General features: G+C 31.1%; 1 protein-coding gene across 4 annotated transcripts in view; it reads right to left on the minus strand.

Annotated features, from left to right (window-relative positions):
- LOC124354179 (ubiquitin carboxyl-terminal hydrolase 10-B) overlaps positions 1 to 16,526 on the minus strand; it is a 55,106-nt gene that overhangs the window by 36,232 nt on the left and 2,348 nt on the right. For all 4 annotated transcript variants that reach the window (XM_046804449.1, XM_046804448.1, XM_046804447.1 and 1 more), the window contains exon 2: positions 2,491 to 2,626. In XM_046804449.1, the coding sequence (XP_046660405.1) occupies positions 2,491 to 2,626 (136 nt within the window). The remainder of the gene's footprint in view (positions 1 to 2,490; positions 2,627 to 16,526) is intronic.

Raw genomic sequence — 16,526 nt, forward strand, 5'->3', positions numbered from 1 at the left:
CACGGATACCCCAGCAGGCCCATGTTCCATCTGAACGAATACCTTCGCAGCTGAATTTTCTAATATACAATAGCGAGCGATACGATGTGGCGCACCATTGCTGTTCGTGTGGCCGCTGACTGTAAATTAATTCGTGCCCGCGCGCCAAAACAATACGATCCGCAATGGGTTAATGATAATGTACAAATGTGTTTCACATTTACAGTAGGTATTTATTATGACACACTCTAAAACAAGCCATTGGCTTTGCAAATAAGTTGATTCAATATATTTTCGGCGTTCTATGCTTAATTTCGTAACTAATATTATATCATTGGTTGAGAGGTTGAGAAAATCATCAACAAGTTGAAAAATACAACAGTTCTGGATACGATGGTATCCCTTTGGTGCTCTTGAAAAAAGCTAAACTAGTCTTATTGAAACCAATCACTCATTAAATAAATGCTTCGTTGATGTCTGGAATTTTTCCACACAAACTTAAAATAACAAAACTGAAACCTTTGTACAAAAAAGGAGATAAGCAGTCAACATTAAATTATAGACAAGTTGCATTGTTTATAATTTGTCCTCAATCTCAAAAATATATGAAAAGATAGCTTATAATCAACTTGTACATTTCCTTGGAAAAAATAAAACCACTTATTTGAAACTTTTCAACATGGATTTCGAAGTGAGAGGTCTGTTATAACAGCAGCCTAGGGTTTTGTTGAATCAATTATTGACAGTCTAGATAGAAAATGTAAAGTAGTTGGTTTGTTTATGGATTTGAGTAAGGCGTTTGACTCAATATCTCATGAATTATTATTATTAAAATTGAGTAATTTAGGAATACAAAAGAATGCACTGAACTGGATAAGGTCATACCTTTCGATATAAAACAATTTGTGGAAATTCTTCAAATTAAAAACAATTACAAAATTTATTACCAATCCTCAATGGAAAAAGTAAAGTATGGAGTGCCTCAGGGATCTATCTTGGGTTCTTTATTGTTCATTTGCTATCTAAAAGATTTCCCTCAACTCAGTGAAGGTAGTAAGTTATGTCTGTATGCTGATGACACTAATTTGAAAATTACAGCCTCAACTATTAACGAACTAGAAACCAAAGCAAATTGGGACATAAATTTATTAAACTACTTTTTAAATTCCAATAACCTATTCCCCTAAATGCAGACAAAACTAATGTAATTCATTTTCAAACTCGGCAAACTACAAACAAATTTCACCCTATAATCACAATTGGTTATAAAATAATTGAATATAAGGATAGTATTAAATTTTTGGGTATAGAAATACACAAAACTCTTAATTTGAACAACAATCATATGGAAAAATTACTTTCCAAAATTTCATCAGGTTTATATGCATTAATTAGACTGAGAAACTTGTGCGAAAAAGAAATACTAAAGGTTATTTATTTTTCATACACTCACTCAATAATATCTTTTGGAATCTCACTTTACGGCGCTACTGTTGTAAATAATCTAAATTCTATTCTAAAAATTCAGAAAAAAGCAATTAGAATAATTTTTAATCTTCATAATAAAACATCCGTTAAGGAATACTTTAAAGAAGAAAATATTTATGGGATGTATATTTTTGAAACTATTTTGTCAATTAAAAGCAAACTGAAATTGGTAGGAGATAATCACAGCCATTTCACAAGAAATCGTAATAATGTAGCAATAAGCCCCCATACCTTACAAATTTTCAAAAAGAAACCAAAGTATAATGGATCAAAATTTTACAACAATCTTCTTATTGAAATTAAGTCAGAAGCTATATTCAATATTTTTAAAATAAAATTTAAACAGTTTCTCGTCAACAAGGTTACATATTCCTTTGATGATTCTGGAGGTGGAGTACTCCATAATTAATAGTTTTATGCCAAAAGCTATTTTACTTGTAATTGTGACCGTTTTAGTTTTTAATTTTAACTGGTTTAATTTTAACGTTAACTGTTTTAGTTTTAATTTTAATGTTAACTGTTTTAATTGTAACCTGTTAACTGTAATAATTGTATTTTAAACTTGTTCTATTTCGTGTTGATAAATCACGTATTTTCTGTTATATATTCTTGTTGTTCTCTCTCTAATTTGGTAAGAATATAAATTAAATCTTGACACTATTCTTGTATATATGTATATATGTCAAGTAAATAAAGCTGTTTTGAATTGAATATGGACATCACAAGGCAAGCAGAACCTATTAAAATATGAGTCACACAATAAAAGTTAATAGAACATTTTAATTGTATAAAACTACAGGATTTGCGTTCTGGAGATTTACTGTTACGTAAAAATAACAGATGAGCACTCAAATTGTTACACACAATTTTCTTAATTCCTAAACACAGCCTACTTTGTTGTTTAAAGTAAAAAATAAACAACTTAATCAAATGACTAATCCAAACTATAAAAATATACAAAATTTTAAAAGTTAGTACAAGATCCTATGTCCACTACTACTTAGGTGTAGAAAGATAACTTACGGTAGGGTACTGGATGGTGCGCCCAAGAGGGAGGTGTCTCCGGGGGCAGTTCAACCACCTCGGAATAGTCCACATTGTATAGTAGGTTGGCCAAATGCTCCTCCTCTCCAGGGTTCAAATCAGTCAAGTCCAGGAACTATAACAATGATGTCCACTTTTAATTAATTAATATTTCTGACTACTTACCAAATAAAATATACTCATAATATTAGTGTTTTATGTTTTCCGTGTAAGACTGTAGTGTTTTTATTTTTAACATGGGTAAATAGTATTAAAATTCAATAGTTAGTAATTCATTAAAACAATTCCTGTACTTAACCTTTTGGGACCTTTGGGAGTAAAGATAGAAAGCTGTTTTATTAGTGCCAAAGTGTACATAAATGAATTGATTTTAATAAAAGGAGTAATTAGTATTTTCAGACCTTTTCACTAAATTAGAAAATACTTAAAAAGTAAAAAGTGCAAAATAACGTAAAAGGTTTTTATATTCAAAGTATTTTTCGTTTTAAGGCAATGTATTTATATTTGTTTAACCTTGCGAGTTATTTTTATTTTGTTCTGTATATCGTTTTGTATTTAAATGTTCCAAATTTCAAAAGGAATTAAGAAAGTTTTTTTTAACAAACTAAAATACACATTGCTCCATCAAAATAGTGAAGGCAATTAGAACATGGAGTAAACAAAAAATTTAAAAAATATTTTAATGAATTTGTTTGGATATAACTAAATGGAATAAATGACTTCTAAAAATGACCTACATCACTATTTACACTATCTACAAAAGTGTACAAACTAAATGGAATAAATGACTTCTAAAAATGACCTACATCACTATTTACACTATCTACAAAAGTGTACAAACTAAATGGAATAAATGACTTCTAAAAATGACCTACATCACTATTTACACTATCTACAAAAGTGTACAAAGTTACATTAATTACACATCAGTGCCAGAATAATTATTCCCTGTTTATAAATATATTCCATGCAAACAAAGATGAAACTGTATTTGTGTAGTTCTAAATGGTGAATTTGCTTACCATTCAGGTTTAGTTATATAATTCCCAAAACGGTAGTGTAAATCTAAATATACCAAACCGGTAATATGATGACAGCAGATCCGAAAAAGAAACTTAAGCGTTGTTATGTGAACGCTGTTCCACTTTACCATTTACCAGGAATAAAATAACAGCTGGTCATAAAAGGATTCATATTTAATCCTACATGAAACAAATAACCTGTGAGAATTTACAATTTCCAATTTAAAAACAGGGATATCAAGGGCACATTCCTTTTAATTGGCATTCTTAAACATTCTTGAGGTTAAGTGATAGTCACTGAAATATATCCAATCTCCTGATACATTTTATATTTAAGTTTAACAAGCAGTGTTTTGAGGCCATGAACTCAGAGAGTGAAACAGTTTTTATAAGTACCTGTTAAACAACTCAGATTTCTTTCTAAAATTCCATAATTAATTATTGATTGAACAGCTAAAACGATTTCTCAGTAACAATTGAGCTATTTTGGGCCATTGTAAAGGAATCTACAGTTCTTAGTTAGGCTGCTGTGAAGTTTAAGTCCTTAAGTTTCTCAGCTAACGCACTCATCATGAATTGAATGGTAGGGCTCTATATATATATAGTTTTTATTTATTTATTTTTTAACGGAAGTAAGCATATTTTTGGTATAGTACTCGTGGTTAAGACCTTAGGATGTTAACCGAAATCATAAATGGTTTTTATTTTAGGGTATGTGCATATGTAGTTTAAGTTAGACAATAAATTTGTCTTTGATACATGCATTATACTACTGAACAAGTACTACACTCTTAATGTTAGGTAAATTGTATGGTTAAAAGTATATTTTTACTCAAACTTCCATTTTATTATCTGGAGAAAAGGTTTAATTACGAGGGCTTATCATTAGCACCCCTTCTTGGAGTCAATGTTCCTACACTCTGTACCCAAACAGCCGAGATAGATTGTGCATAATGATTGTGTATGGCCTTTTTACTGTAGTTATTGAAAAGCTAATGGAGATAACATTGTCCTAATACTTGAAGCATATAAGCTATCCCTAATACATATTTAGTGATCGGTAAAAATATAAAAATCGCTTAATCATCAAAATTTAACCTAAGTTAGATTCCGAAACCAACATATGAGACCATTGTTTTGGTTAGTGCAACAGCATAAATCAATTGTGGAACTGTAAATATAGATTAGAACGGGGGTGAATTTAAACGACCAGAACAGACCCATATTGACCGCAGAAACTTTTTAGTTGTACGATACACTTTTGTCATTGGGATAAAAATGCTAACTCTTATTGTTACTGAAGCCATCGAAGAACTTCAATAAATTATCATGGAATGTGGGAGGGGAATACTAATCTTATAAAAACTGTTTCACTTTACGACTTCAGGATCCCAAACCTGTTCTTTTAACTTAAATCTAAATGGGATCCGGAGATTGGAATAGCTTTGAGTGACTATCGATTATCTCTAGACTGTTTATTATGTCATAGAAAAAGAATACATAGATATATTGTCCAGTTTTTCAACAGAAAATTACGTGCGAAGCCGCGGGTAACTGCTAGTTGACAATAGTCATTTGTAAACATACACACGCGCGCGCGCACACGCACACACACTGAAAAACATTGAAAATTATAGTTTTAAATAAAATAGATTGAACACACGCTCTTCCAATAATGTAATCTTATTATTACCTAATTTTTCAAAGGAAATTTCTAGAAGGCAATTTTGTTATTCTGGTGTTAAGTTGTTCAATAAATTTCTCTTAGAGTATGGTAGTATATTGCTGTTTGAGGGTATACCACAATTTAAAATTAAAGCAAAACATTTTTGTAGTCGATTATTTTTAGGATAGGTAGTAATTGAAAGTAAATTATTGTTACTTTTATATATTAATTTTATTTAAGCATTGTATTAATCTTGTCCCTGTTGCATTTATCTTGTTGATGGTGTATTTATCCTGTTATTGTTGCATTTTTCTTGTTATTGCTTTGTTATTGTCACTCAGTTATTCTTTATCTGTTATTGTTACTCCAGTTTTGTTAAATTATTTATAATTGTTTGATTTGCAAATGTTATTCTCAGTATAGCATAGCCTCCACACAAGACCAGAGACATTTTTAAGCTTTTAAGAATTGTGCCAACAATATTTTTTGCCACACGTGTTTTACAGCACTTGGCAACATTTGTACTGTGAACGAACACACACACACACACACACAATTTGAGCTAGTTATTGATTGGCTGACTCCTTACAAAATGTTTGCATAATGCCCAAAAATTGGCTAACCACCGATAGTTATGACTAGAGGGTTATATAGCTCATTCTAGGGTTAAATATTTTCATTGACTTTAGAGGCATCCAGTATTATATTGGGACAAAACAGATACTGAATATAAAGTAAAGTGCTTCAGTCAACACATAAGGGCCAGTGGGAGATTAGTCTGAATTGAGTGGTGGAGTCATCTCCATCCCGCATATTACACTAAAAGTGCTGGAGACGGGGGCTTCCACCGAGTGGGACTCGGAGCTCAGCCTCTCGGCGTCCCAGCAACCGATCCCCCGCTGTGTCTGGTCCCCCGCGGTCTCCCAAAGACCCCCCCAGCTTGAGGGTTTGTCTCCCTGACCTCAGACCTTCCCGAGGCTGTCAGCAACTTGTGCTCTGTCTGTAGGCCCCAGATGCAGGCTTCCCGCTGGCCCTGGCCCTAGTGTTGGTCATCATCATTAGCACTGTTTTATTTTTTAAATCTGATACAGTTTACACAAAAAATTTACTGTACTGTACTACATTATTAGTTCAATTTAATTTTAAACCAGAATTTTAAAAACAATTATCAACAAATCAAGTTTTTTAATTCTATCCAAATTTAATAATTGAGTAACACAAAGAATTACGCAAATTCCTCTATGTTTCTGGTCATTCATTAATATGATTGAAAATTTCTCAAGGAAATATTCTGGATGGGTTTTGGACAGTGGTGTAAATTAGGACTTGGCTTCAAAAGGGGAGATAGGGGATGAATCTGATTAAAGAACTAACCACACAGGAATGAATGGAACAAATCCAAATTTAACAATGAAATAGGACTAATCCAATGTAAAACATTTAAGTGGTGTATTTGAAATAAATTAGCTTACTGTTGTACATTTATTTTCATTTCTTTTAGGAATTTTGAAGAGGTTCTATTCCTCTCATCAACACCACCGCTTTTAAACAATAATTTTGTTCAGTTAAAACAAATTTTAAACGTATAAATTAATTAATTTTAACCTACTTTAAATGATTAATTGATTAAATGAATTAAAATCATTTGGTGTTAGTTCATATAAGAAAGAGTATAAAAATTAAAATAAAGACAAAATATCTTTAAGGGAGTTCTTTTACACCAATAGCATTTTGATTGATTACATTGAAATGTAGTCAAAAGTCCAAATAGGAAACTTTTAGTAACCTCTCTTATTATAGTAATCGAACACATGAGAACCTATTAAGAAAGTCACAGCCTTAACCCTATGCTATGGTGAAAAAACACTTGTATACAAGGTTTATAAAGACACTATTTTAATACTTATAACAATAACTATTTCAGCATGGGATCCATAAAAAATTACTACTACCATTAATTAGTAACTAAATGTGAATATGGAGATTACTTTATACTATTTTCTATTAGGCCTAACAATAATTGATTATATAGAAAATACATTCCTTGTACGTTTAGAATGGGAATCAGCCCTAAAAAATTGTACACAGATCATGTTAGAAATATTTGACATACTTCTCACAAAGTACAAACTATAAATGCTAGCACTAACAGAAAAATCCCTGCAGTACTCTCTCCTTATTTATTCTTAAGGTAAAAAGCATAAAAATTTAAGTTATAAAGTTATAGAATCGGTTCTTTATAATTTTTATGCTTTGTATTCTTAACCCTTTCCGGGCCAGGCAGCAATATTTTGCCGCCATAGATCACATCTGAAAAGTGCCAGGCGGCAATATATAGTCCCTTTGATATTCGTCGTTTTCTTAAATAAATACAATGTCAAATGATTAAAGTTTTATGTTTTTTTATTCCCTGGTATATTTGTAGATAATTAATATGAATATCATTTTTATTTTGGAGGTCTATGCATTTTTATTTCGTAATTTTCACGTGACATTATCAGCTGACTCGATCTTTTGTTGTTAATTCTTTATGCTTTAGTGTAATCGTACTATTGTATGCTAGATTCTTCTTCATTATTTTATTTTGTGGTTGTAAATATTAGTAGCGTTAGTTGTTACATGCTTAGCTATTGTGTGTAGTAGTTACAATGACTGACAATTTGCGATCTCACGGGAGTGAAATTGTAAGTAGCATATATGTAAATAGAAAAAGTGTAAAAAAATTTCAAATAAAATTGTGTAAATATTTCTCAGTAAATAGTGTTTTTTAACTGTATTGAAACTGTTTATGGATCCTACAATCATCTGTTTACCGGTACATCCATAATGTGAATATTTATTTTAAGATTCTTGCAATGTAAGAGTCAGTTGCTTTAACACTTATAAAATGTTGCGAAGTACAATTATGCGTATTTATACAAAATGTGTCATAAAAAATTTATTTATGAGAGAAATAACACAACATTTTGTATTGTTGTTCCTTTCTGAATGTACAATATATAATAAAATAGCTTCCCACAGTATAATTATTTTTCCTTTTTTAATTATTTGCAAAAAAAATAATTTTTTTTATGTAATCTATTAAAAAATTATTTTTTAATTTTAAATTACTTAAAACTACATCTATATATTTATTTTTTGATATCTATACGAGTAATTTGGTGCAACTTTTAGGTAATTCTCTAATTTTTATGAAAAATTATAAATTTTAATCTAAGAGACTGCAAAATCGCCAATTTTAGCCTGGCACTTTTGACTAGTCACAAGGGGATATGAAACGTGAAAAAATTTTGCAACATCTCATATTTGGTCCTGGCCCTAAAGGGTTAATGGAAGTCACCAGGTTTTAATAAAAGATTTTTTTATTCTTCCACAATTAACCAGCGAAAGCGCTTTTATAAATTTAAATAAAAAAAAATGTCTTTTATATTAAAATCTTTATCTATTGTCTATGTACTAAGTCACATACTGAAATTAAACTATAAAGAAAAAAAGAAATAAGGAAATTTGGAAAGAACTAAATCATATCCACAAATAATAGTTACAGTTCTCTTCTAAGTTGTGACAATGATCAGGTGCTGTGCATATTGAGAACCAATTACTAGACAACATAAAAATAATTTCTTGAAATTTTATTAATTTTAAAAATATTCATAATTCATATTAAAATCTCATTTTAATGTCTGATTTCTTATTTCCTATTCGAAGATGGAGAGTTATAATAAATTATATGGAAAGCAATTTTATTCATTTTAATTTTACTTGGAAAACTAAGAGATAAAAATATATTGACTATCCCTCAATTTTAGAACATTTTTTAGTTAAAACTAAGTCAAACATGTAACCTTAAACAAATATCATCAGCTGCTAAAAATGTAACAAAAATGGCTTTCCACAGCGAGAATGAAGTATTTCAAGAATTTCACTGTGTAAGCAATGGCTCGACATATTGTGAACCAGAAAAATTAGATGTTAGTTATGACACATGCTGCATAAGCTTAGTATTTGTTCTTGTTGTTTTTTCAAAATACCTACCAGGAAATTTTAATAGGCCAACGTCACTGTTTTGTTTTAAATTATAAACATATCTGATATAAATTAGCAACTACTAAAATTATAGCAATAAATCTTACAATGTTAATAATACCCAAAATATTAAAAGCAAAATTGAATCAATTGTCTTTATGAAACTTACAGAAGAACAAAGATAATAATAATATAAACCAACAAAATTCCAAAATCTGTTTACATACAGTAATCTTAGTGTTTCATTAAATTAAAAACTAGTTTAATACAACTAAACAAGGGAATAACAGTTTATCATTTTAACTGATTTTGATGCTGATCCCTAAACCTTCTATAATTTTTCTATGAGTTCAGATGAATTTAAGAGATCCTTTAAAATTCTTTTTGACTTGATTATAAAGCTTTCCTGGGATTGTTCAACTGTGATGTGAACTGAGTCAGTATATCACAGTAGTGAATGGTCAGTACAAATACTGGGACATAGCTTAGGTGTCATCCCTCATCCTATACATCCATAAATTAGCTACAGCTGATCAGATGTGTGAAGTGACAGTTTTTTATGAGAACATTGTCGATTTCAGTGATAGAATTTGAATAAATATATATATATATATATATATAGGTTTTAATAGGGTACCTACAGCCAATTGTCTAATAAAACTTTTTTTTAATTTTATTTATTTATTACATGAACATTAAGAACAGTAATTTGTCAAGTTACAATAAGTAGAATTAAGGAGATGTGTTCATTAATTCCAGGAACTCTTCTATCTTGTACACAGGATTCTTTAAGCAAGCTCTTCAGTCTGTTGCCAGTCAGGGTCCGGAGGTGGTCTGGAAGGAGGTTTTTCAGTTTTTGGCCTACGTATGACGGTTTTTTCTCAAAGAGGGCTGTTCTATGTTGGGGTAGGACGAATCTAGAGGCCCGTGTGGGGTAGCTGTGAAGGTCCATGTGAGTCTGCAGGTTTAGTGTGTCTGCATATAAAATGGCTTCATAGATGTAGAGCGCAGGTACTGTTAGTATGCCTAGGGTCTGATAGGCTTGACGACAGCTTTGCTGGGACTCCAGGTTTGCAATTGTCCTAATTGCCTTCTTTTGTAGTACAAGTACTCTCTTCAGATTTCCCGAGGAGCTTCCCCAGATTGTAAGACCATATCTAATATGAGATTCTACAAGCGTAATATGCCATTTTTGCCGCTTCCTGAGTGCAAACCCATTTAATGCGTTTAACCACATAGACACCAGTGCTGATTTTATTGCAGATGTGGTTTACATGGTTTGCCCATGGAGTCCATTATCTAGAGTTATTCCTAGAAACTTAATCTGATCAGCCACTGCTACATTGGGGATACTAGTGGGTAGAATTTTTTTTCTGCTAAAATGTACTTGTGTTGTCTTGTCAGGGTTTCTTGCTTAATCATTTTGTTTACTGTAGGCTATGGCTTTTTGAAGAGATGCAACAGAGTTGTCGTACAATTCTTGAGCTGTGTCATTTTTTAAAAGGAGGGTTGTATCGTCTGCATACATTATGCAGCTGGTACTGTAGTTGTGAATTAGAGCTGGGAAGTCATTAGTCAACAAAATTAATAGAATAGGTCCCTGGGCGAAACTGCCTAAACAAAATCCTGACTTTGGCCTGATTAAAGGCAGGGGAAATAACTATATTACAATCTTAAAAGTAACAATTAAATAGGCTAGGTACTAATACGATAAAACCTTGGTCACTGTCCAGTATATATTTGCTTTGCTAACAATGGGCCTCTGCTTGGTGAGTTGAATAATGTAAATTGTGACCTCTTCCATAGTCATCCTAATGCTCTGTGGAGTTAATAAAACTTCAAAGGTTCGATTCTTGATCATTTTTAAAGATTGACAATCTAATTTTGTATCTTCAAAAATGTTATATTATTGTAATCACAACATTCATACATCAATTCTATAAGAACTACTTCAAAATGTCTCTTCATTGACTTGCTTGGGCTGTATTATATAATACACAAGGTTTGAAACATGAAAATCAATATAAACCAGTTTACTTTTAAAACAATAAATAATGATTCAAAAATATTGGTTTTGAAAATTTGGCATGGTGTTTGTTTAACCAATAATAACTATTTTGGCAGTAATGATGTACCAGTACACAACCAGCAGCACCATGCTTGGGAGAAAACTTAAGATGCATAAAATTACACTCAAATACAATTTTGACAGTAAGAGTTTTAATAACATGTTCACTGCGGTTTAGCCGTATAATATACTAGATACATGATAAAATTCAAAGTAACAATTTTCTTTTAGTTGGGGCTATTTAGGTTCATTCTGCTATAAAATCATCATATTAAAAGATTACATCTTTACACATAAATAATCACTGAGGAACTGTCTGAATAGTAATCCAGCAGAATTATGTTTCACTTCTAATAACGGGTAACTTTAAAATTGTCACGATAACTTCGAAATCGGCTATAATAATATGGTTAGGTAAGTTTGTAATATTTTTAACTCTCAAGCATTAGTCATCAGCCTCTTAGAATTTTATATTTTATTAATTGGTACTACCTTGAGGTATGTTTTTGTTTGTCCTTCAGTGCATGGCAGCACCTTCAGAACCCAATACTGGGACATAGACAGAGACAAATGTGTCATGTTCAACTACTAGTTCCTTTAAAACAAGATTTTTTTAATTTTCAGCTTTGTCAAAATTTAATTGTTTTCAACTTTTTTTAAATTTACTTTTCTGTACCATTTCCTTTTGTTAAAACAACTAACATTATGCGGTGGCTAAAGTAAACATTTACCATATCTAGACTACCTACAAAAATAAAACATAAAATAATATTAATCATACTCCAAACAATTATAATTTATATTGTTTATGCCATATACTTAAATACAACTCTATATTGAAAATAAATTAAAACAGTTACAATACCTAATGGAATTAATTATTTGTCTTTGTGAACATAGTTTAAAGTACAAACTACAACTACATATTCATAATTTCAAAAGCATGAATTTACTTTGAAACATAGCAAAATGTAATACAGACTGTGCAAAAACTACACAAGTAATAAATCAAAGATGAAAATATTCTCCTAGTTAAGATATAAGAAAGCTAAATCCAAATTAAATATTCTAGCTTTACTGAATGCCTATCAAAACATATCTACTGGAAAAAAAGTGTTCTGCAGAAAATCGATTGTACAGTATATGTATTTCATTAATCCGACTGATACTAGTAACCTAACAGAATGTATGTTATAAATTATTTTATAAACTAAAGAACATTTATAACAATAAAAATGTGCATTTATCAGACAGACTCTTGTTATTGTTATATAAATTAAAAAAATGTTTACTTTCAGTTTTTCTATTTCAAGTATCACTCATTACAGCTTTTGTTCAAATAATTGGATATTTCAAAAATGTACAAAATGTATACAGTTTAGTGGTAAACTAAAAGATATAACATACGTTTTTATTAATTATAATTAACAAAGCTTTTTTTATAAAGCATTTACTAATTGTTTTAGTCATTACTGGAGTCTCTTTCTCTTGTCAGATCTTGTAAGCCTAGGGTAGGGCTCAGACTTATGGTAACATATAGGGAGGATGCCACAGTTGCAACTATGATACAAGAAAACACTTAATTCTTTTTATACTTGGGTTATCAGCACAAACTCTTTTGTTTTACAGGATAAATAATTACATAAATAGCAACCATCACACTTATCATTCGGGTTGTGTGTTGCATCTTTTTGGCAAATGAAAGCCCATTTTATAACAAAACAATAAACTACATAAAAGTAACAACAATAAGCAAAGCACCAACCACATAGTGAGTCAAAAGTCAGTGAGTTTATACTGTGCAGTCTTAGGATCACTGTCAGGTGATAACATGTAATATGAATATAAACTATATGAAATTAATTTTAATATACGAGCAGAGGAATCTATTGGTGAAAGTTAAATATATATGACTTATAAGCAGTTTTCACGTAATAATAGTTAGTCTGTTACCAAAGTAAACTTTTCATACAACATTGGACTAAAGGTATACTGCTAAAAGATTTTTCTGTGTAATATGTATATTTTTCTCTGATGAAGCAACTTTCATGTTAAACAGTAACATTAACAGACACAATGCTCGTAATGGGTTTGATGTTAACCCTGATTGGATGAGAGAGCAACATATCCAGCACTCCGAAAAATTAAGCGTTTGGCTTGGCATTGTGAGTGATCCAGTTGGGCCTTTTTTTTATTGATGGAAACCTTAATGCAGAGTTATACCTGGAAATGTTACAAAATCAGGTTTATCCAGCTATCTAAGTAGCAACAAACAACTGTAATGAAGTTTGGTTCCAGGGGGATGGAACACCTCCACAATATGGCCTGCATGTCTGCAAGTATTTTAACAATATTTGTCAAATCACTGGATAGGCAGGAGAGGAAGTATCGAGTGATCATCAAGATCGCAAGATCTATCTCCACTTGACTACTTTGTGTGGGGGTCTCATTAAAAACAACGTTTATAAAACGAAACCCCAGTCTATTAATGACCTTAGGAACAGAAAAGTAGCGGAAATTCAAAAAAATCTTGTATGAATCTATACAGCTTGCTGTGTCATTTTAAGTTTCTACAACAGTCTTGGACATTGTCAAACTGTCCTGGGACAGCAGTTGATATTAAAAAACATAGTTAAGTTTTAGCCGGTTTATTACTTAATGTAATTTTAATTACTAGTGATACTGTAACTTTACATTTAAAAATTGTAAACTGTCCCCCAAAAAGCCCATTTTGAAGAAATGGTTCAATTTTTTCCTACAGGGGTGTCTTGAGTTTAATTTTTGCCATCTCTGTCCATTGAATGTTGAGCAGGATCCATCCATGCTCATAACTTAATTAATTTCAATGAGCTGCCATTTTGTACTGGGGTGAGATACAAAGCTCTAGTTTCTAGTATCCGCCGCCCCATCAAAAACTAAACAGAGTATATCCACACTTTTAACAAACACTGTATACAAGTGTCCCAAAATTCAATGATAGAATTAAAAGCAACTATAAGCCAGCCAATGAGTAACTCAAATAACAAACCATGACCCTAGTAAAAGTCGCTTAGTTTTTGAGATACTGATACTTTTTTTGAAAACCACAAGAACAGCAACTTTAGATGTATATTTCATGCGTCCCTGCTACAAAACTAGGGCTTTTGTTATTATGTTATCTTTAAATTAACGCAATAATGTCAAGAAATCCAATCCAACTAAAAAACAGGTGAGTGCCATCAGTGTAACCTCATTGAACTAAAAGTAATTTCAAATTTATGATTTAAGATAATCAATCTTCTGATTCCATTATTTGTGCTTTTAAGAAAAATCCGTCACTACACTTGACATTTTTATTTAAAAACAAGTTCATGATGTAGGGATTTAAAAATGGCATAATAATACTGTTTGACACTATCATTATTTTTTATTATTAATAAAGTAACTCATTTTATTAATAACATAATTTATGAGATAAATAACCTAGATATGTATTCTCTTGAGCTCTGTTGCACTATAAATATCTGTTGCACTATCTATAAACAGCTGTTGCACTATAAACAGCTATTGCATTATAAATAGTTGTTATTGATTGTTGCACAAAAAAAGAATAATATATTGTCCCAAATAACGATCTGAGGGACTGAACCTGTGTATTATCTATTGCTTATCTGAAATATTAGTCTGACCATTTTACTCTGTTATGAGGTTGTTCATTGTTAATCTATGTGTCTAAACTTGCCCTTCCAAATCAAAATTTATTAGCTTCTTGCTGTTATTAAATATGCCTAGTTGGTATTCTGCATGTGAATATGTAAACATGCATTTCATTTATGGTGAATGCCATGGCAATTGGCAATGCGGCTTTCATCATGTATCGCGAAAGGTATCGAAATGCAGTGCGATTCCCTGAATATCACGTTTTCATAAATGTTCATTAGGCTTTCTTGGAAGCCAAAATACTTTGTGATCGACATGGAGAAGGAAGACCTCATTTATAATTCGATGAAAATGTTGAAGAAGTCGAGAACAATCCAAATGTCTCAGTAAGGACCATTGCTGCCAGGACAGTGGTATCAAGATCACCAGCCCATTGGATATTGCAAAGGCAACAGTATCATGCATATCATGTGCAACATGTGCAGACTTTACTACCTTGTGATTATGCTCCAAGGTAATATTTCTGTTGAAGAATGTTAGAAACACAGAGAAAATCCAAGATTTTAAGAATAAAATCTTATGATCAGATGAAAGTACATTTAAGAGAAATAGTTTTATAAATGTGCACAATCTACGCTAAGTATCAACCAACCAAAATTTCATACCCAGTTATTGACATTATTACTGATCAGGATTGCTCCTGACCATCAGTGTGCAGGCTTTGGTGACATAGAAGGCAGATAAACATCCCTCAAGATAGTACCCAAGCTCAGATCATGTGAGTGCCAGTAAAGGTTATATTTTTACCTTTGGTACTAACAGTAAAATATTTATGATTAAACCTATCTAAATCAACTTATAGCGCATAATAACAAGAATTAGATCGGGACAGAGTGGTCTACTCTCGCCGATATCTCTTCCTTTTTGGAAGCAGGAAACAAGAACCAATCGCCAATAACATGTCATTTTCACAGAATGTCAAATAAAGGCTGTTCTTTCTAATAATGTAGTTTTCTTAGGTCCCATGTAACCAAAAGTAGTGGTCTCTGATAATACCAAAGTACCATTTGTTGCTTATCTACTTATGGCTACATAGAAAACAGACTATAACCTTCTCATGAAATGTTACTATTAAAAGTTTTTCCTTATGGCATTACATATTTAATAAAAGACACATGTATTCTTCATTTGACTTTTAATTGGTTTTAACATGCTGCCCCATACTGATGTTTTATTTCTTTTTGAACCAAGCTTTAGGTGTAAAATAGGTTTGAAAATACAATTTTTCCTGAAGAGATATTTTATAAAAACTAAATTAATTAGGGATCTGAATGTACTAATTTGTATGTCTCCACAATAAAATATAATTCAGATAAGAATTTTTGCTTTATTTTCTCACTTAATAACATCAAACACTGAGTGATTTTCCCTAGCTGTTTTTAATGTATTATAACAATATTGTTTTAAATAAATTCAGAGTAAAATCATTGGGGTGGTATTTGAGAAAGGGCCACAACTAAAATGGCAATGAACTTTATGTCATTTGGGTTACAAGCTGTTAACCATCAAAATAGAAGAAGTACGTTTTACACAG

Source organism: Homalodisca vitripennis, chromosome 2 (assembly GCF_021130785.1).
Source record: "Homalodisca vitripennis isolate AUS2020 chromosome 2, UT_GWSS_2.1, whole genome shotgun sequence".
NCBI classification, from domain to species: domain Eukaryota; kingdom Metazoa; phylum Arthropoda; class Insecta; order Hemiptera; family Cicadellidae; genus Homalodisca; species Homalodisca vitripennis.